General features: G+C 39.9%; 1 protein-coding gene across 1 annotated transcript in view; it reads right to left on the reverse strand.

Moving 5' to 3' along the window:
* Positions 1-22,679, reverse strand: part of Ppp1r9a (protein phosphatase 1 regulatory subunit 9A) — a 125,457-nt gene extending 102,778 nt beyond the window's left edge. The window contains exons 1-4 of the mRNA XM_051151481.1: positions 22,572-22,679; positions 20,987-21,119; positions 10,449-10,569; positions 1,190-1,294 (exon numbers count right to left, since the gene is read on the reverse strand). Coding sequence (XP_051007438.1) covers positions 1,190-1,294; positions 10,449-10,569; positions 20,987-21,119; positions 22,572-22,679 — 467 coding nt within the window. The remainder of the gene's footprint in view (positions 1-1,189; positions 1,295-10,448; positions 10,570-20,986; positions 21,120-22,571) is intronic.
* Between the last annotated feature and the right edge of the window lie 484 nt (positions 22,680-23,163).

Here is a 23,163-nt window from a genome sequence, read left to right on the forward strand (position 1 = left end):
TTTCTCCAAGTATTAAAATAATGACACAATGACCTGGCCAACAGGAAGAAAGGAAGCAGAGTAGGTGAGATCTGCCGGCCTTTCAAACCCTTCCAATTGGCCCATGCTCACACAAGTCGAGTATCCTATTTAGTCTTTGAGTTTGTCTTGATGTCTGATGAGCAGCTCCCAAGCAAGTCTTGTTCCAAGTGGAGCAGTGCTGTACGGCTGCCACAAGGCTGAAGTACAGCCATCGTATCTCATGAGGAGCCCACAGAACATCAGCCCCAAGCTCATCAGCTCCGCGTCCTCCAGGCACTCTGAAGACAGTGAGTTTGGCAGAAACGCTGACCCGGCCGACATGTTTGTTTAGGTTGCATTCCTCAGAGCATCCCTTCGGCATCAAGTGGTGCTTTCCCACCGACGACAAAGTCACCGCTGGAACTTGTGCACATCAAACACGCTGTACGAGGACACTGCTGACTTCTTTTCAGTCACAGCACCTTGACAGAATAACTGGCAGTTTCATTTTGATGAGGAGAGTACTAAGCCGCTTTCGTAGTTACTCTCACTAAATAATGTCTCCTTGAAGTGTTCACTCATGAGATTTCGGCAAAGCATGAGACATTTACAGTGCTTTCACAAAGTAAACTTTAATCATATAAAGCTGACTTCAAAGTTTAAGCAGAGTTGGCACAAGATGGCTTTCTTATTTATTTTGAGGGTCATACTTTTCACAACCAGAGCACTAGATAGTAGCTTCAAGGTGTGCAGCTTGTACCCTCTCTTCTATAAAGTTAGAAAAGTACAATTCATCAAAGCTAGATCCTGGCTGACTCTTAAAAACAAGACACAGATTTTTTTTTTTTTTTTAAATGCACTGCCTCTAATCTTTCAGCCTACTTGTCCAGTAATGCATGCCACTGGTCTGTGAACAACCGCTTCTGTTTCAACTGTTCCCAAGCGGGTTTTGTTAGAAGGGATTGAGAAGGAAATGAATATTTACTGAGGTGGCGAGTAGGAATTCATCGCCGAGGCGATTGCTACTGTGTTAACAATGAGCTGCACTTTACAGCCTAGCAACAGAGGTGCTCACACTGTTGTAGTATTCAGACAAAATCTGCACTGTAATAATAAATATTTATAGGGAAATTACCATCCACAAAAGCACAACATTAGCAAGTTGCTCATTAGAAAGCCTCGGATTTACCTGACATTGCCCTTGGTATTTCGCAGAACAGTTGCAGCAAAATTCTGTGTGACCCCCACCAGGCTGATTCCATCTACTTCCACAATCTGGTCATTGACTTGGATCCTGGAGAAAGAGAAAAGAGCATGACAGTGTATTTATCTGCTAACACACTGCCCTTTCCAAGCAAGTAACAACCCAATGCCTGCTTTTAAGACATTCTGGCTGACTCCCATATTATATATAAAAAGCTCCAGACCATAGTCAAATACCTGATATCTTCAAAATAGTATTATGATGATTGCCGAGACAGATCAGTTAGAACAGGGCTTGCCTTCCAAAGACACAGGGATGTGAACTGGACACCAGGAATGCACGTGAAAAACGTTCCTAAGTGGATCACCAGGGCTTGCTAACCTGCCAGCCTAGCCTATTTAGCAAATTCAAGGCCAAAGAGATACCCTATCTCAAGAAAAGTTAGACAGCACCCGAGGAACAACACTTGAAGTTGATCTCTTAGCCTCTACATGCATGTACAGATGCATGTACACACACATATACATGTATGCAGACATTACAAAAAAGTTAAAACTCCACTGAAAGCTAGAAAAGTCATACTGAAAGGATTTAGTTTATCACATATATTCTTTTAAAAATAGTCATTGTAATACATGGCAGATCTCTAGCACTTTTTGTACCTGATTAAATGTAACAGATACAGCTGAGAAAGCGTTTGACCCTAACACCTGGTCCCTTGTCACTGCTTTCCTCCCTCAGAGAAAGCATCAGGAATTGCATCAGTGTTTCAGATATGCAATGCTCACATGTGTGCACATGTATTCCTATATATACACAAAGATGTGTGATTCTCTGTGAATGTTTCTGAGATGCATATTAACATTGATTAATGTGTAAATATATCAAAATGTGTACATGTTTTATAAATGCCACTTTTCCCACATAATAAAATACTTTGGTCGTGGAATACTGTGGGATGAAACTGATAATACATTCAGGCACCCAGTCTCCAGCTTTATCTGTGCCATTAGACTGGGCCCTATTTGAATAATTTTTTTCTAAAATAATTCATTACAGAAAGGGGAAGCCCCTGGGTTGATTTCCTACTATCTTATGGTCTTCTTCAATAGAGATAGCCACATATGTGTGTGTGTGTGTGTGTCTGTGTGTGTGTTGTGTTGTGTTGTGTTTAGCAATACATGTCAATGAATACACATAACATAAAGGTATGTTTCAAAAATGTTCAAGTGTACCTTTCATCTTCTTACTTACTTTATTCACTCAGTATTAAATTTCAGATTTGTCTATGGCAACTACAGTTGCAATTCTAGCTAATTCGTTTTGACAACTATAGCATAGTATCACTTATGCATGTATCAAAAAAATATGCCTACTTTTGGTAGATGAACACGCATCATCTTCACATTTAGCTATTGTAAGCACAGCTGTAAGTAATCAATTTGATATATACTTCTTTATACACGTGAGCCCTTCCCAGAGTATATACCTGACTCAGAGAATTCCAATCACAGTAGAAATTAAATGTATGGGAGTTGAAGATTCCTTGGGGTTTTCAGACATTTTTTATATATTGTCAATCATGGAGTTTCATAGCTAACTGATCTTATGATTCTGATATCAGGACCTACCCATTCCTTAGAAAAGGCAGAGGGAGTAGGTGTGCTGAGAACAGAATAAGGCTCGCAGGCACACGATGCTCCAGCCCTTGCTGAGGTATCTAGTTTCCCAAATACCCTTTGACTCACATTTATTATCTCTGAAATAATTAGGGCATTGAATAAAATCTTCGACGTTTGTTTTATATTCACCAGCACCATCTTTTAAATTCTTAGGTGTTCATCTGCATGTGAGCATCACACCCTGGCCCCATTTCCTGCTCACTCTCTGATGCCTGAGTGAGAATGAAATGTGACAAGCCAGCTTCCCTCCATGGTCTCTCTCTAGGATGGACTCTGTTCCTCTGGAACTGTGACTCAAAATAACCCTTGCTTCCTTAAAATTGCTTTTGTCAGGGTATTTTATCAAAGCAACAGGAAGGAAACTAATACATCCACAAGTTAACTTATGAGATTATCCACTGAGATTTCATTGGATACATAGATAAAATTATGGAGAATTCATGTCCTGACACCACTTTTTCCTACTTGTAAGCATGAGCAGAACTCCATTTATTGACCTTTATTTGATATCTTTATCAGAATTTTATAGCTTTCCCCAGAACCTAAATTTTGTCAGATGTACTTAATTTTGGACGATGCTAATATAACTATTATTTCTGTGAACTTCAAATCTTGTTTACTCATTGCTAGTCTACTGTGAGTGACAAACAAAATAACTTTGTAGTATACTCATATCCTGTGAATGACAAAATTATTGTTAGTTTAAGCAGTTTTCTTTTTTAAATAAGTCTAGCTGAAAGAGTATTCCTACACACACCCTTTCAGCAGACAAAGTGTCCCTGCTTGCTTTCTGTGTTATCTTAGAAAGAGTGACCAGAGTTCTCAGATTCTGAGGAGGGACCAGTCCCTCATTCTTCAGAGATTAGATCTGAGATTATAGGTGGTTAAAGAGGCTCCAACGCACACAAGAAGACCCACAGGAGCCGCCCAGGCCCCAACGCCATTTTCTTTGTCATACTGACATAGAACTAAGTGATAAGTAAAGATAAATTAAATCTGGGAATGGCGGTGGCACAACCCACGAACAATGGCTATTCTGAAGACTGTTACAGGAATCTGAGGCCAGCCTAGACAACGTAGCAAGACTCCTATCTTAAGTAAATAATGATCACAAAGCAAACAGAGAAAGGAATGAAGACAGAGACAGGTGAGCTCAACTTCAAGTTTCCAAGCTCTGCTGGCAAGCAACCTCATCGACAAAACAACAAAAGCAATTGCCTTGGCACTGGAAAGGAACAGGACACTTAAAATGTTGATTATCCCCAACGTGACATTAAAAAAAAAAATTAGAAACATGTTCTTGACACTAGATGGAGGTGAGACAGGAATCGGATCTTTACATTTTTTAAAAAATTATTGTAAGCCTAAAAAGCATTGAATGTAAATCAGCAATGCTGTACCTATTCTAAAAACTACCCAGCTGGCAGCGCACTGCATCTGTAGAGCATCGTCACCTTTCTACCTTTCCAAATGTTTACTCAGATGCTTCTGTTCAATAACTCCAGTCCAATGTTCTTAACTCTTACTTTATAAAAGACCTTGTTTCTTTTCTTTTTTTTTTTGGTTTTGGTTTTGGTGTTTGTTGTTTTCAGAGACAGGATTTCTCTGTGTAGCCTTTGCTGTCTGGGACTCCCTTTGTAGACCAGGCTGGCCTCCAACTCAGAGATCCACCTTCCTCTGTCTCCTGAGTACAGGGATTCAGTTGAAGACCTTGAGTTTTCTTTTCTTTCTTTTTTTTTTAAACAACAGGTTAGATGCAGAGGACTAGTCTAACTGAGATGTGCACTGGCTTCAAGGTTAGGAAACAAAGAACCAAAGGTAAATCAGAGCACACACTTTAATGCACTATAGTTTGAGTAATTATTATTCTGAACGAGAACTGCATGGAGGTTGAGGAAGAAAGCTAGCACAGATAATGACGAGATCTTTCTGCCTGGAGTGAAAATCTGAACAGTCACTTCCAAATGACACTGGGGCAAAGACAGAGATAAACTGGGGAGGGCCAGCTTAAAGGAGCCTAACGGATCTCAATGAATATGTAGAAAACCTGGCCTACAGATAGGGCATAGACCATGAGCTCAAAATACCCAAGCTTGTAGCACTCCAGAGGAAAAAAAATACACAGTATAATGAGAATGTGTGGGTAAAACAAACGAGGATAAAAGATAAATGGGCATTTTACATGCAAATAATAAAGACTAGAGCCGATTGATAAGATAATGGTTTTTGATGCATTTTAAAGGAAACAGAAAAGGAGGGAAACAGAATTCAGTGCCTTCTCTGCTAAACTTATGATAAAATCAGATTGTCAAACAGGTTCCTTGTGCCATGTTTGACGCAGGAATCTGAGAGTCTCTTCTAGACAGTCAAAAAAAATAAATCAGAGGACTAAGAGGGGAGCGGCACAGGAGCCCGGGGTAGGCCACTCTTTTTGAAAGCAACTTTGACAGAAAGCTAAGCGTAGGGAGTAAATACAGACGTTAACATGCTTTAAGTTTTGATGGTTGTGTTTAATAATTTTATAGGCAAAATGGAGAAGCAGGGATGATATTTCTGTTAGTTAAACAATGGACACAGTTGGTATGCCCCACTTACTCCAGGAGATTCTCAGAGAAACACCAGTGAATAACACATTTTCAAAAGAAACAATTCAACAACAGAAAAGCATACCAAGTAATTTATGTTTAAAATGTAGAATGCAGGTGATCAGAGAGAATTCTAAAATGCTTGGAGAAATGGGCTGAGGAGATGGCTCTGCAGACAAGAGCACTCATTGCTTTTGTAGATGACCTCGGCTCAGTTCCCGGCACCCACATGGCAACTGACTATATGTCCAGTTCCAGGAACACAGTGCTCTCTGGCCTCTGTATGTAGCTGACGCATGTGGTACACAGGCATACATACACGAGTACGAATTAAAATAATGTTGTGAAGGACAAGGGCTCAAGAAAAGTTAAGTATTGGAGAGCAATTATGTCATGGTATCCAAATTATTAATAGATTTTTATTATATCACAATATTCAGTCCGGATGGGGTACAACAGCTGTTGTTTGGGAGTTCTGCTCAGGGGAGCACAAACTGAATGATGTTTCTGTAGGACACGTTAGCAACATGTTTCTAAAGCGTTTAACATGCATTGCACGCTAACATAGTAATCCCAGTCCTAGGAATTTGTTTCAAGGAAATAATCAGATGTTCCTGTTAATTTGGATGTAAAAATGTGGACATAACCCTTACCTTGAAATTAAAAAATGCCAAAACATCTATAAGCTATACAGACACAGACACACACACACATGCACACACGCAGGCACACGCACATGCGGTTGCAATAAAACACATCTTAAAACACACAATTGTAAAATAATACATATTTAAAGTCTATCGTGAAAATGAGCTACATATTAAACTGTAATGCATATTTAAGTACTGACTGTGAAGTTAGACACCATAGATTTATAGTCAGGTTCAGCCACTTGTGAGTGTACATATGAAATGTTGGCTTTCTTTTATATACAGCAGAAGCAACAAAATGCGTATTAAGTCAACATTGGAAGCAGGGGCAGATAAGTTAAAATACACAGAGCACAGAGCACTGCTGACACAATGTAAGCATTTCACAAATATTCTCCTGATAGATAAAAGGTATACAAACCCAAGACTGTAGTGAGGTGTCCCTTTGTCCTTGATCTTACTGTCCATGCTTTCAAGGACCCAGGGCCATCTGCGGTCTGAAAGTACTTGTAGGGAATTCCAGAAATAAACCATCCCAAACTGTTAAAGTGCATGTCATTCTAAGCAGCACGATGAAATGTGCCCTCTTGTCCTGTCCTGCCAGGATGAGAAGCATCTATTGGCCAGGCATACACACGCTGCGAATACCACATGTGGTCACATGAGCGCTAAGTTACAGGAGAACCGTCACAGCACCACAGCACCTCTGTTAGAGTAACTCTTGCCATAGTTAACAACGGCCACAGAGTATAAGGCACTGTTGTACCTCAGAGTAAGAAGACAATTCAATCGCTTAATCCTGGCCTGAAAGCACTGAGTGAAAAGTTAAAAACTGTCAACCTAAAAGAGGAGGAAGGAAGAACATATATGTCTATGGCCAGAGCAAAGGCAGAGCAGCTCCCCTAGGGTTTCAGGAAATCTCCACAAACAGGGAGCAACCCTGAGGTAAGAAGGAGGACTGGAGACCGAGGGGTCTTGCTTTCCTGAGATACCTAAACAAAGCTGTACTGACAGAAGAACTCCCAGGGGAGCGCCAGCACCCCGGGGGAACCTGGAAGCTCTTTGCTTTGCTCTCTGCATACACTGACAGTCATTCATGTTAGACATGTTCCTCACCCCAAAACAACCCCGAGCACACTGCACAGCTGATGCCGGTGTTTATATAGCGAATGGGGAAACAACCTGGCATGGTTGGCTTAACCGAAGCGACTCCTTATTAATCAATGGCACGGGTGGGAGAGGAAAGCGATGAAGCCGAGGTTTCTGGAAGTGAGGTTCTACAGCCTATAGCCCAAGGCCAAGAGGAAATTCTCTCAGAATGCAAAAGACACAAGAGACACCAAGTTTGGAGCTTCCTCACTTCCCCAGAAAATTCACCATGTCTAATAATATAATTAACTTATGAGCAGAAAACCAGTACTTATGGCATGCCTTAATTCCTGTAACGGGCCTGTGTAAACACAATGCTCATACATACCCACATGCCTCAAAGAAGATTTTTAAATGGTTGTAAAAAGTATTTTAAAGAGGAAAAGAAAAGTTGTCAGTCTAGGGAGAATTTGTCACCAGGAGTCCAGGTGAGGGCTGCTAAAGGAAGTCTGTCAAGGAGAAGGAAGGCAGGACATTAGGTAGAAGCGTGTGTAAAGTCCAGGCTGCCACGCACTGTCCACGACAGCAGCGCTGACCTCAGCAACACGCTCTTCAGCCTTCAGAGGCCTCAGTACTGACTCAGAACCGGCCAGGGGCTGTCAGGCTAATGACACTATAGGAGCTGGGCTACCCTAGCGTTTGCCTAACGTTCAGATCGTTATTTGCTGGCACAACACTTCTGGGAAAGGGGCTGCGGGGAAACGCCTCTTCACAAGGCACGTCAACAAAAAACATGAGAATGAAAGACAGGGATACCAGCTGAGGCAACAGTAATGTTTTCAGTGGATTTCAATGTACGTGAAAATACAGATCCGAAAGCGCTATCCCAACTCCCCAAGAAAGATCTAATATCAGTATAAATAATGGAACAAGTAGGACAACAAAAAGTAAACAGGTTAAATGAAATCAAATTTAATTTTTAAAGTAAGTGGGGAAAATATAAAATGGCCTATATTTGTTTTTTTCTGATTTAAGAAATGAAAATTATTAAGTATAATTGTTTTTTCTTATAAATTTATATTGTTATACATATAGACAATAAACCACATACAGCAAGAAGAACCACGAAACAGTCAGGAATTATATAAATGTTACATTCATAGTGTTTTGGGTATTTGTATTTGACAACCTTGGAGAAAAACATCTTTCCTATCTTGGTGAGTCTAAAATTCTGAATTTAAATCAATATCTATCATATCTCATCTCTATCAACTTAATACATCTATCTAGACCTAAAAACATCTTAACCCCTAAACAACTAAGCTTAATTGTAAAACTAAACTACCTGGTCATCAACCCCATCAGAGATTAGAGAAGGAATAAAATTAATTATCTGAGTAAAACAAGAGGCACAGGTTAGCAGCTTCCAAAGTGGGGGGTGGGGGGGGGGAATGACCCTGCCTAAAAATGGGCAAGTGTGGATGCATACAGAGTCGACGGCCAAACCCTGCCAAGACAGGGTAAGCAAGTCCTCAATAGTTCCTGCCTCACAAACATGTCTGTCAGGTTATTGGGCCCGAAGGCTGCAGATGATGCTCCAACATTATAGAGAGTTTTGGGTGACTGTTCAGGCAGCTAACTGTCTCTGTCTCTGTCTTTGTTTGTTTGTTTGTTTGTTTGTTTTTTACTTTGGATACAGCCTGTACTGGACGGCAGACCTAGGTGTGCTGAATGGAGCCGTTTTCTTAGTGTTCTCATTCTGTACCGTTGTTAGCATTCCTGCACAATTCTCCTATACAACTGTGCATCATCCGATCTCCCTGACACTCACTGTAAGAATTACTTCCTGGCTCCCTGAAATGACTTTTACAAATGAGGTAGAGTTTATGAGTTCAATTCATTTGAAGAAAGGGGCCCCTTCAACAAGTCACATAATGGTATCAATATTTCCCATTTTTAAATGTATTTTCTTTCATCTTGGGGGGGGGGCATGTTTGAGACATGGTTTCTCTGTGTAGCCCTGACTATCCTGGAATTCGCTTTGTAGACCAGACTGGCCACAAACTCAAAATCTGCCTACTTCTGGCTACCTCTGCCACTACACCTAGCTTAAAATTTTGTTTATATGTTAATTTTGTATTGTGTTTATGTATGTGTGTACTCATGTCCACACACATGGAAGTCAGAGGACAGCTTTTAGTACCATCGTATTGGTAAGGATAATTTCCATTATTAACCTAGGACCTTTCTTGAGATGCTATCTCAAAAAATAAAATAAAAGCTGGGCGGTAGTGGTATACGCCTTTAATCCCAGCACTTGGAGGCAGAGGCATGGGGAACTCTGTGACTTCCATGCTAGCTGGTCTACAGAGTGAGTCCAGGACAGCCGGGGCTGCACAAAGAAACCCTGCCTCGGGGGAAAAAAACCAACTAAAAAATAAATCGATAAAACAAATCAATTCAGTACCCCTTAGGAGCCCTATGTTTTACCAACAGGTGTTTTAGGATTGTGAAAGACAGAATGCTGCTGCTATGAATCTCAACAGAGAGCCATGATTCACAGACTTCTTGAGAAGCAGGTTAAGCAGTGTGGAATCAAATATAAAAAATGTTATTTATCCAATGTTCTCTGAATTTAGCTATCATAATTTGAGGTCTTGGATCATTTTTACTGTCAACCCTTTGCTTCCAGTTTTCCATGCATGACCTTTGAGCTGATGCAAGATAAAACATTCACCCATAGGTGGCCAGAGCAGGCTGGCAGCCCGCAGCTCCTGGAGAGCTTTCCTGCAGTTCCAAGCAGTATCCTAGCACCCACTTCTACATAGGAGAACACGCGGAGGAACACTAGTCTCTAGATTCCCCTCAGGGTAGAACTGGGTTCTTACGTTCCCTTCTACCTCTGACATTTTCAAAAGGACCAGCATTATTATTTTTCATTTTAGTATTTCTGACATATGCTGACCTTCCCAGGACATGTTCTTCAACCATGGATACTGCATGATGGCCCACTTCATGCTGAGTTAAGCAGATGGATGGATAGAACCAAAGGGAGGCAGAGACACACACACTTATTGCGCAGACATTCTGCTACCAATAAGAAAGTAGTTCAAGTGTTTTTACATTTTCCCACATCTGAGAAACATTAAAAAAAAATTAATCAAAAGAAGGCTCAGGCAGACAGAAATCTGCAGGCAGTTCCTGGGATTCGATTCACAGTCAGCGGTATCCAGCTCACCTGCCATCCCGCTGAGCAGCACCTCCGTCTGTCACTGTCTTCACAAATATCCCCAGCTTCTCCAGTCCAGCATCAGCACCAACACCCATTCCAATGATGCTTATGCCGAGTCCATCCTCATCTAGGAGAAGAGAAGACAGTGAGCATCTGGGCTTTGTCCTGCTCTAACTGGCGTAGCTGGCTGCTGAGGCTGTTGGCTCGTTCTAGCTTTGTCCTTTACTGTGCACAGGGCAAATTATGTTTGCCACCACAGATCGAGTTTCCAAATGGTTCAAGAATTCCAGACATTTTTTTCTGCTACTGTTGGTACTCCAGTGTGGTCCTAGGAAAGGCAATGATTTGGTTCTTGGATAACCAATGGACCTCAAAACACAAGGGTCTCCAATTACACTATGCATTACTTTGGTCATGAGCAAACATACACTCAACAACATTTATAATTGAAACTAGATGTGACCAGTAGTTACTTGGAATTTCATCTTTTCATTTTTCATTATCTACTCTTGTTTAGAAGATTGCATGAAGCTTGCAGTTGGCTCAGTGGTCCTGCACTTTCCTTCTGTGCCTTACATTTAAGTTTGATGGCCAGCACAACAAAAACAAAAGAAAAATAAAGATTGGGTGCTTAACTGAGCACATGCCTCTATGCTTCTGCACAGGTATCTATGCTCATTAGTGACAATATATCCATGTGCATGCCTATATGCAAATACATACACACACAGGCAGGTCCACATTCATGTATATTTAGCTTTTCTTTTCTTTATACAAATAAGACTTCATTTCTCTCTGTATCACACATGCTTAAAATTAATGATGCCTCATGGATAAACTTTTATAGATGTAAATCATTTCTAGTGACAGCATAATATTTCATGATGATATACCATAGTATATTAAATCACTTCTCTATTAACAGTCTGTCATTTTTACGTCAATTTTATTGGCCCTGTAAGCAGTACTGAAAGTTATTATTTCAAATTCACTTACAAATCATGTGTTAATTCATATTTCTATTTGTCCCTTCCATGAGCATAATGTAGTTCAATAAAATAAAATAAAAAGATCTTTTTTTAACATTCAAGGTTATTTTTCTGGTAGCCTCAAAGTCTTTGCAATCATGATTTATCAGCAGCATAAAAAATAGATATGAGCTAATCAACAGTAACAGATCATTAAAGGAAAACTCACCCAAAAATTCAAGAGAATGCATTTAAAATAATTTCAGCAAGTGTTATTATTCTATTCTTAATGTGCTTTGGAGGAGGACTTGCCGCAGTGATCATTATTTGTCTAGCTACTTCCTTTAATGACAGCTTTGTCCTAAGCACATGTAAGCCAATCTTGTATCTTTAGCCTACGTTTGTTTCTAAAGATGCCTTTAGCAGTAAGCTGAGATCTTTGTTCCATTGTGGATTCTGGATTCTGAGGTCTTCCCTGCATGAGTTTTCTGGTATGAAGTCCAGATGAAGCCATGTCCACCTTGACTGCAGGCACAGGGATATCTCTAGGATGAGAACCTGAGCCACCACTAACACAGGAGTGATCACCGAATTCTATTCTAACCCATTACATTAGGATGTCTGCATACATACAGTTTTCTCATATTCATTTCACTCAGGTCATTCCTCTTGAATAAACACCCTGAATTCAATCAGGAGGATTGTGCTAAAGATTTTCTAACACTCAGCACACTGTGAGAGATTCTCCCAAGTTCTCTTGTGCTTATGAAGGTCGGATGTGTTTGGACAGCAGTGGGTGGGTATGGGTGCCTGCCTATTGGTCATGCGTACGGTTTTCTTCACTCCTACATGAATTCCCTTGTGTGTATCACAGTAAACCGGTGGCTAAATGATTCACACTTATGATACTCATAGACTTTTTCTGGAGTGAATTTGTTTCCACAAATGAGGGCCTTCCCAGTGTTCATAAGCAGATGGATGGGGCGCCTACGCTCGTGTTTTGCTTAAAGAGATGGCTCTACGGATACCTGCACACGGACGAATGCCACAGGTTTCCTCTCTACCTTCCTCCCTCTCCCCCACTGAAAATCTCTGGAGAATTAGCATTTCACATGAATTCTTGCCCACATCGTTGCGCTTGCAGCAGCGGTTCCCTTCATTATAACAACCACACCTGTTAAACTATGAACTAAAATTTCTGATGTTCCTTACACTACGAAGCTGCCACTGAATCCTCTACAAGCATCTCGTCTGGAAATTTATTATTTATTGGTTTTCTCATCTGTTTTGCCTGCCTGGACTTAGGCTTTCTTAATACCCTTTTTCTTCTTTCCATAACTCCTCTTATTGCTCTAACTAAAAAGTTATTTGGGTTCCTTTGTAATCTGTAGAGTCTTCGTGTGTTGGGAGCATAACATTAGTTTGAGTCACCTTGAATTCTAGTGCAGACTTCCTACAAGAAAAAAAAAAATGAAGAACTTAAGGGAAAAACATAGATGGAAGGGAACAAACACCTTCCACAGATGATGCTCCCAGCATCTCATCTCTTCTCTGTTCACAGCGAGGAATGCCACACACAGATGAAGTTTAGAAACCACAAACTCTTGGCAAGAAGCCAGCAGTGGGTCAACAAGATGGCTCAATTGGCAAAGGTGAACACTATGAAGCTTGACATCCTAAGGTCAGTCCTCAGGACCCACATGGTGAAAGGCCAGAATGGATTCCAGTAAGATGTCTTCTGACCTCCACATGTCTACCTCAGCACGTGCAACCCAGCATGACCCTGAACACTGGTCTTCTTCCTCTGCACATCTCTGGGGACAAGCTAAAACATTAAGAAGACAAAGCAGACAGGAAAAACACTGAGGCCCTCATATTGTAGAAGATGCTTCCCCTGACCCGGGGCCCAGCCTTGCTTCCTCTCCGGAAAGGAGCGCTTGCTGGTACTACATTGCCTTTGTCCCCAGTGAGATTTGAGCCTGTCTCCACAGGACTCTGTGTTATCAGATTTCCTTTCCTGTAAAATCCAAGTTTTCCTGCTTAATTTTGTCTCTTTATTCTGATGGCTTACAAAGACTCTTAGAATATTATGGATATTAAATTTGTTAGTGATATTGCAGACACATTTTCATTCTGCTCTTAGTTTTTTCTGACATAAATGCCTTTATCAGGTTAAGACTGCAAGTAATCAAAATGGTATTATGTTCTTTAACTTCTGACTTCCCATTTGGATTGGTTTTTCCCATAAAGCTATGTGACAGACACGGTTGTCTCTTTTCTTTAAGTACAGTAACACTACGTTTTAGCATTTGATTTTAATCTGGTAGAGTTTCTAACCCATGATATAGTAAAGGTATTCAACTTAGCATTTTAGACAGATGTTGAGTTATGTCAGAGTGCGTGCCATATTAAATTTTCTCTCATATTAATATTTTCTTCTGTATTTCAGTTTTGTTCCACTAAACAACCACTGTAAATATAATTTGTACTGATTGAAGTTTTATATTAGATTGAGATGTTTGGCAATTTAAATCTTTCATACTGTTATACTTCCCTTAGGTCTGAATCTTTCTATTTAAAATAAATTATTTTACACAACACTGTCTTATAACTTAACTTTGTTGACAGTTCTATCTGTATCATACTGAATTTATAGAAATTCACTGAGTGTATACTGATCCTTCCTGTTCAGGAATATGATAAATCTGGCAATTGGCTTGCCTTACTCCCCCCGACCTCCTTTTGATGTGTTTTTGAGATAGTGCCACTCTGTATCTATGGATATGGATATTTGGTCTGGAACCACTGGAGCCATGAGCCTGGAACTCATGACAATTCTCCTTCCTCCCTTAGCCTTCATGTGCTGAGATAACAGAAATGAGTCACTATACCCATAAAAAAAATTTGATGACTTTCTATAGAATAAAACATAGATAAATCCTATGTTTTAAGTAATAAACGTAATCAATATTTTGCTGCTACTGTAAATGAAATATTTCCCACTTTACTCTTAAGTTGTATGAATAATAGGACAACCTTATTAATATCTTATGGATCTTAAGGCAGATATCCTTCTTCAAAAATTGTCTTACCAATTCTAATATCTTAAAAATTAAAATGTCTCCAAGATAGATACAGATACCTATGATTTCACAACATGTTCCCTTAAAGACTCATGTGCTACATAGGGTTGGTCCTCAACTTGGTACTGAGAGATGGTAGAATCTTAGGAGACTCAGGGTCTAAATAACCAAGTTAAGGTATGCCTGTAAAGGGAATACAGGGCAGGGGTGGGGCGGGGGCAGGAGGCTTGTCTCTTCTGCTTCTTGGCTGTCAAGAGGGGAATGGCTTTCTCTGCCACACACTCCACCCTATTGCTTTTCAATGTGCCCCACAGCAATGGCCAACTGCCACAGGCTGAACCCATAAACAAAATCAGCTTGCCTGTAAGCTGTTACCTTAGGGGTTGTGTTTCAAAGAAACCTGACTCACCAAATACGGATACGGATGTATTAGCAAAAGGAGATGTTTTGCAAACTTAATATTTTGTCCTTTATACAGGTCATTTCACTTAAAGAGCATTCCCAGTTCACCTTCTGGCTTTAGTTGAAGTGTTTTCCATACTTCCTGAACTTAAAGCTAGAACTCTCCATTGCTTTTGTGATCTGCATTTTATATGATTTATAGGCAATGTCTATCATTAATATACAGTTTTTAAACTAAAATTTACCAAACATGTATCTGACTACAGACTTTTCTCTCTAAATTTTATAAAGTTTGCTAGTTAAGAACTATCATTTTTCTCCTAACAGCCCATTTTCTCTCATGTATTTTCTTTAGATGATTCTATGTTTGATTATTTATTTCCTTTAGAATTCTAAAACTCAGCATTGTTACTAGAGCCTTCATTTTTAAAAATAATATGTTAGCTTTGGGCAAAAACTCTTACATGATTATTGATTGATGGCATATGTCAGAGATTTCTTCATTTTATCTGATACAAAAGGGTCAAACTAACACTGTGTTGTGTGTTCTTATGTGTAACGGAACCATTTGGTTATGAAGTACTTGCATGTTTTTATCTGTAACAAGTATTTCTATGTTTTACATATAGGCACCATTCCAATTAAGTACTGCCATGTTTTACCTGTAGATATTATTCTAATGAAATGCCTTCATGTTTTATACAATAGACAGCACTCCAGTTGACGTTATGGCAACACGCCAGCCTGTTACACTGATTTGGATGATTCATATTGTTATAAAATAACAAACTGTTTCTAGGAACTCATCTTTTTTGTCAGAGAAATTCAGTGCCAACAACTCATGGTTCACATTTGTTTATACTTAGTATACATTGCTAATTTGTATTTACTTCCCTTAAGTGTTCTCCAGTCAGAATTGTAAAAGGTTGGATCTAGTCAGTTAAAATAAGTATGCACTATTTATTTTATTATTTTCTCTCTCTTTTCACTGACACTTGCTTTGTTGTACTCATGTTTTCTCCCTGCCTTGTCAATTGTCCTAGGCTGTTTTGAAAATGACCACCCTCAGCAGCCTAAGCTAGGCTTGCATGTCAGATGCCTCTGCCACTGTGTGCTGGGGTGACAGGCATGTGCCACAGCAGCAGGCGTGCTGCTCCTGCCGTCTTAAAAATGACTTGACACTTTGACCACGTCCCTTGGATGGGGAGGCCTGGTGGCACTCAGAGGGAGGATAGCAGGCTACCAAGAAGAGACTTGATACCCTATGAGCATGTACAGGGGGAGGAGGTCCCTCTCAGTCACAGTCATAGGGAAGGGAGTAGGGGGAAAATGGGAGGGAGGGAGGATACAAGGGATGGGATAACAATCGAGATGGAATATGAATAAATTAATAAACTATATTTAAAATAAATAAATAAATAAAAATTTTAAAAAATGACTTGACACTTTTAAAGGTGATCTTCACCAAAGACTGAAGAGCCAGTAGGCAGTAGTTCTGCCTTGTCTCAGCACCACATCTTTGCTCCTGACTTTTGCCAGACCAGGTTGTGGTTAGCAGAATGCATGCTTTTGTACCTTTGCATGAGGTTATATAATTTTACTTAATGTATGAACACTCAGAGATTAAAAAACAAAAACAGCAGCAACAACAGAAACAACTGGCTCAGTAGTGCACACCTGTAATCTCAGCACTCGGAGGCAGAGGCAGGCTGACCTCTGTGAGTTCAAGGCCAGTCTGATCTAAAAAGTGAGTTCAGGACAGCCAAGTCTACACAGAGAAACCCTGTCTTGAAAAACCAAAAACCAAAACAAAACTAAACATATCCAAACAACATGAAGGAAGCAGTGGCACATTTTATGTCATCACAAAGTTGTTCACGCATTTAAAAAAAAAGAAAGAAAAGAAACAAAAAACTCTGAAATTATGAAATTCCTTACTCATAGTTATTTCTACTTTAGTACATATGAGATAATTCACTGTGATTAATGCCCTTTTATTAAGGCAACAGCATAAGTCTGAAAAACAATGAATAGTAAATGAAGTTGTCTTCCAGAACTGTCTGTTTGTCTTTTCAGAGGCTATTTTTCTTTTGTGCTGGGACAGGTTGCGGCCCTGCTTCTTATCACCAACTGAATCCTCCCAGCTTGGGGGCTATTGCTAAGCAGTTGTTGAATGTTGTTTTTTGATTGTTTGTTTGTTTTGTTTTTTTGGGTTCTTAAATTTTATGCTTGAATTTGATGAGAGATTTCAGTGACATTTCATAGTTTTAAATGTCCTTGCTGTTCCGAGAAAGGGTAGATATTACTTGAAAAATCACATAGTAATAAGAGAAATGCTTCTGGTTTTGTTTTGGGTTTTTTTGTTTGTTTGTTTGTTTTTTTAAGAAGAGGAGGAGGAGGAGGAAAAGAAAGAAGGTAAGGAGGAAGACAATGCAAAGGAGGTTAGTGAGGAGGACTAGGAGGAGGAATGCAGGGTTGACGGGGAGGAAGAGGTGGTATTGTTGCTTCTACGCTGCCGGAAACATCCTGTTTTGTCCAGGCTGAATGCAGCACGCCCCATGTACCCAGTACATTTTCCAGGCAAGGTTTCTTGCTACTTGATATGTTTGCATTAGCTGAAGAGAAAGTTGATAGCTCTGTCAGAAGGTGAGGGGGAAATCTGCTGGTAGGCACATCTGAAATTGTCTGGGACAGATTTGGGAAGTATAACCTTTGTACATTAAAAAAAAGTCATTTAAAATAACATAGCAGATATCCATTAAATTGTTAAAAATTAAGTTATAAAGACTTTTTGTATAGATAGATTTTCATAGCAATATTTATATGACCAAGAGTTATTTATTTTTATTTTTTCTTACTAGTGTTGTACACCTGCCAGGTGAATTATTCACAGGGGCAAGATGACTCTGTAGTTTTCTTTCCAGGATTTTTTAAATGCTGAAAGACATTTTGAATTGTACGTTTTATCAGATGTTAGCTTTTTTTTCCTATTTCTTTTGAGAACATTTTAATAAAAACATCTGGATCTTTTTAAAAAAAATATATCTCATTTACTATTTCTGATTTCATAAACAATGGCTTTTTTCTCAAATGTTCATTTTAAAGAAAGATGCTAATATAATTTTTATTTTGAGCAAGGCTTTTACTATATATTACACATTTTAAAAATCCATTTCCATGACAGCTAGTAATAGTAGCTTCAACTTTCCATCAAATAGGTATCTAAGATTTATAGTTTCCAGATTCTTATGACAGTACTGAGGTTCTAATATTTTTCAAATGTAAGATTTTTCTTTTTTAAAAAAAATCTCATATTCTGCCAGTTGCATATTTTGTCTTTATAGATAGCATTAAATGGATTTGTTTATATTAATCTACTCCTAATTTGTATTCTGCTTGATATATCTACTTGTGTAAAAAATGTAGTGAATTTTTGAATGATTTTACTTCCTTTGGATATCTTCTAGAGTTTATTTTTCCACTTTAAATTTTAAAGTGAAATGCATACACACAATATAGTTTATTCAATTGTTTATCTGTGAAGCATGTTTCAAGAGGAGAGTAAACAGGTCCGGTAGTGCACAGACTTGATCTCGGCACTCAGGAGTGCAAGCTGAGAGTTGGGAACTCCAGGCCACACTGCACTGCACAGTGACCCCAAGAACAGACTGGAAAACATACTGCAAGATGGAAGATACTGGGATTTGGTATGCTGAGGCAGGAGGGTTAGAAGTTGGAGACCAGCCAGGGGTACTATAGAATTCAAGGGCAACCTGGGCTACAAGATCAAAGATGGAATAAAAGCCAAATACACAGACTGCAGCCACACCATAAAGCTCCCGGCTTTCCTTAATTCTTGCTGACAATGTACTTACGTCATCATCATTCCTTCGATTTAATAAAAAATTAAAACTACTCACCTGTATATCTCCTATCCTTAAGTAATATGCTTTTCGACAGTTGGACATATAGCTGAGTGACTGCTGTTATTTCCTATTTATATCCCATCAACGTTACGTTTGTAGAGGAACTGCACTTCACAGTTTGTCACTGACTAGATATGCTGCCATGCCTCTGATTGATGTTTGGGTTGTTCTCACAAATATACCAGGATGAGAGCACCACTCTCTACTTCATTTTAACTCCAAATGAGTGGGTCCTCTAACTGGAGTAGTCAGCCATGTTTAGTGGAATGCTGGGTAGCCATCATAGTAACTTGTTATCACATTATCCATGGAGTTTTATGCTGACTGTTTACACAGAATTCCCCTCTTTTCTTCATCTTTACTGTTTTGAACAAGTTGATTGTGTCTTTTTTTCCTTGGTGGCAGGAAGTAAATTTCTCAGATAATTTGTGTTCATGAAAGTTCACATATCAGCAAAATCTTTCTTTCCTTGAGAGAAGCAAATGTTTCCTGGGGTGCCCATGGGGTTTTCGGGACATCCCCTTTCCCCTCTCAGTGGACCGTGAAAGTACACTGCATAACAGCTCCCAAAGTTGGAAGGCCCCCTGATACTAAGCTAGTCATTTCAAACACTTTCACTCAACTGTGTCACCTTCATTATTCAATTTTTCAATTCTGTTGTCTACAAATCATGTGTTGGTGCTCGTTCCTGGTTGTCCTGGGTGTGTGCTGCCCTTTGATTAGTTTGGTGACATTTCTCACATTGGTCTTCTAGGTCACTAATGTGAGACTCAATAGCTATGCTTATTACCCAACTTAGGCAGCCACAATTTTTAATTTGAACATCCATGAATTTGTTGCTGCTAACGTGCTTCAGAATGTCTTTTCAAAGCCGCTGTTTACTACAACAAGTGGGTTTCTTTTCTTTGTCATCTGGTTACTCCACCTCCGCTCTAAAGGCTTCTGGGATTGTTAGTTTTCTGTTCACAGAAACACAATCCAGCTCCTGGGCGCCATCTCACACGAAGAGGAGCACAGCCATCTCCGCCCGTGCACTTCTGTCGCAGGCAGGCTGCCATCCCAAGGGAAGACTCAGGGCGAAGTCCTCAGCTCTCTCTTCCTCCTTTCCTTCTCATTCTTCTCAGAGATAAAGGAGCATTTCTGTTGGAAACTTCCTACACCCCACTGCCTTCACTCCAAATCTTACGTTTCTAGAGACACTTCCAACCACCTTCACCACCGCCGTATTCTGACCTATTGTGACTATCCTCTCCACCCCAAACAAGAAAACTTTAAAACTATTCCTCAAGATCAGCTCTCAATGGACTTTTACCCTCACTGGCCCTTCCAGTAACACCAACAAAAAAGGGACACACACATACGTGCACGGGCGCGTGTGCGCGCGCACACACACACACACACACACACACACACACACACACCATGTTAGTCTGGGTTACTATTGCTTTTCCAGCTCAAAGTTCCAAAGTCCTTCCATGGTCCTCTCAAAAATAAGTGGCCAAGTCCATCACAATACCCCACGATGCTGGTCTCAATTTGTCTTAGTTTGGGTTACTACTCCTATGACAAAACATCACGATCAAAGAAACCTAGTGAGGAGCTGGTTTATTTGGCTTACACTTTCACGTCACAGTTCATTACCCAAAACAGTCAGCACAGGAACTTCTGAATTTCTTAATTAATAATTGACATGAGAGGGCCCATTCCACTGTAGGTGGTGCCATACCTGGGCTGGTGGTCCTGCTTTCTGTATGAAAGCAGGCTGAGGAAGCCATGAGGAGCAAGCCAGTAAGCAGCACCCATCCATGGCCCCTGTAAGAGCTCCTGCCTCCAGATTCCTGCCCTGCCTGAGTGCCTGTCTCAGTTGAGGCTTCACCCTCTCCTTGACTCTAGCTTGTGTCAAGCTGGCATATAACTAGCCAGCACATCTGCATAAGAAGCACCATGCCAGCCCGATAAGGGAACTGAGTGTTTTGGGAGCTGGTGAGGTGAGGGAGTCATTTGGCAGATTATCTGCTCAAGATCCACATCCACCCTTTGAAACTTGGCAAACTTCAGGAAGTCACACGTTTACTGAATTGTGAGACACAAGCTACACTCTGGCACAGTCACCCATGTCACTATCACAGAGACATGAAGATGCAAACACTGGAGTCCTGTTATACCTTTCTCCAGGTCCACCGGGAAAAGTTCCAGCTTTTCTACTCGCTTTTCAAGTTCATACTCAGCAGATGCAGCCACAGGGTCAACCTCATCATTTCTCCTGTCGTAGTCTTCATTGGAGTATGTGTTGAAAACCTATGGTAAAAGGCCAACAACAAATGATAATACAGAAAGGGTGCCACTCAGTATCCCAAACCACATAATTTAATGACATATTTCTTATCTCTTTTAATTCTGTATGCATATGTTCATAAGTATGTATATGTGTGCATGAATATGAATGTGGTATATATGTTGAGTGTGTTTCTGTGTGTGTGTGTGTGTGTGTGTGTGTGTGTGTGTGTGTGTGTGTGTGTTACAGAAAGTGCAGAGGAGGACGTTAGCTATTCTGCTTCATCGCTCTCCTTGAGTGCTAGATCTTGCAGCAGGGTCTAGCACTGAAGGTGGAGCTGGATTGGCAGCCTGCAAGTCCCCAAAGCCTCCTGCTTCTGCCCACCTACATTTCTGAGATTACAGGAGTATGTTACCATGCCTAGATCTGTATATGGTTTCTTGGGATTTGAACTCAGGTCCTTATGCTAGCTCAGCAAATTCTCTTACTAGTGAACCATTTCCCTAGGCCCCTGATGCATTTCTTCTAATAATCATTTGATATTTAAGATTAATCAAGGTGCTGGAAAAAGGAAAATTGGGTCCAAAGAAAAGTAACTTATTAAATTAAAAATGCATGAGTCACTTTATCATTTTCAGTAATTGAAGAGATGACAGTAGCCACAAATTGCTTTGCATGTCTAGTAATATGCACCATCTTTTATTTATTCAGGATATAGTAACAAGTGCAATGATCTGCTATTTCCTGGTCAACAAGAGTAAATCACATCGAAAGCTATCTTACCAAACCCCAAAACTGAACCGCCCCTATAGTGTGGACTATACTAGCCCCAAGGGTTTAGTGTATTGATATTATAATTACATCTTAATCACAGAATTACTCAAATTGATTTCCATTCTTCACTGTCCTGGTTTGTGATAAACTGCTTTCATCTGTTATCTGTCATTTTACATGTATATAGATTTATATTATATTTTCATTGGCTCTTTCTAGTAAATAACGATCAATATACCATTCAAAGGCTGTAAAAGAAAAAGATATTGACAGTCTTTATTTCTAATTTAAGTCATTCTAAAGGCTGGGTGTGGGCCTCAGAGAGAGCCATAATAAATGTGCCTATTTGCAAAGGAACTGAAGCAGTTATCAAATCACCCAGTACACTGACGAGTATTTGAAAGAAAGAAATGTATCTATCATTAAGCACAATCAATATCTAGAATACAAGCTGTCATTATCAATTCAATTCAAAATTTATTAAGCATCTGAATTACATCTGAAAAGCCTCTACAAGTCTCTCCTCAAATTCTTAAAACCTGGGAGTAAAAAACAGGACTGAATAAAGATAAAGAGTAGAGGAAATGTATCTACTGCCTCTGCAACTGACCTTGCTACTCTAGATAAAACTTTCAACGCATTTGGAATTGCCTGATTCTTTTATTTGGAATCAACCAAGAGTTCAGACCTGGTGTCCACACCAGGGTAGACACAATGAGGCGACACATGGGTGCCACTTGTCCCTCGTGTCCTTGGCAGCTTTGTACCTGAGCAGACTTGTTTTGATCACTCCTCCAGCTGCACCCCATGTTTTGATCTCTTGATAGCTAGAGTCTCACTTCCTCTCTACTAGGTGTCTCCACGATAGCAAACGTTACTGCATTAAAATGCATGTCTGTATGCAATGGAGTTTGGAGTTTTATTTATCTTTATAGAAAATATGCTTCCTATGCCCCTAACAAATTATAAAATTCACGACTTTCAGCCCTTTCTATCTTCTACTTTCAGCTTTTGTAGTCACTTATTAACATTTACTCATTCAACCAAATTTTTAAAAAAAATTTTATTAATTTATTCTTGTTACATCTCAATGGTTATCCCATCCTTTGTCTCCTCCCATTCTTCCCTCCCTCCCATTTTCCCCTTATTCCCCTCCCCTATGACTGTTCCTGAGGGGGCTTACCTCCCCCTGTATATGCTCATAGGGTATCAAGTCTCTTCTTGGTAACCTGCTGTCCTTCCTCTGAGGGCCACCAGGCCTCCCCCTCCAGGGGACATGGTCAAATATGAGGC

The sequence above is a fragment of the Acomys russatus genome, chromosome 10, assembly GCF_903995435.1.
Source record: "Acomys russatus chromosome 10, mAcoRus1.1, whole genome shotgun sequence".
Taxonomy (NCBI): Eukaryota; Metazoa; Chordata; class Mammalia; order Rodentia; family Muridae; genus Acomys; species Acomys russatus.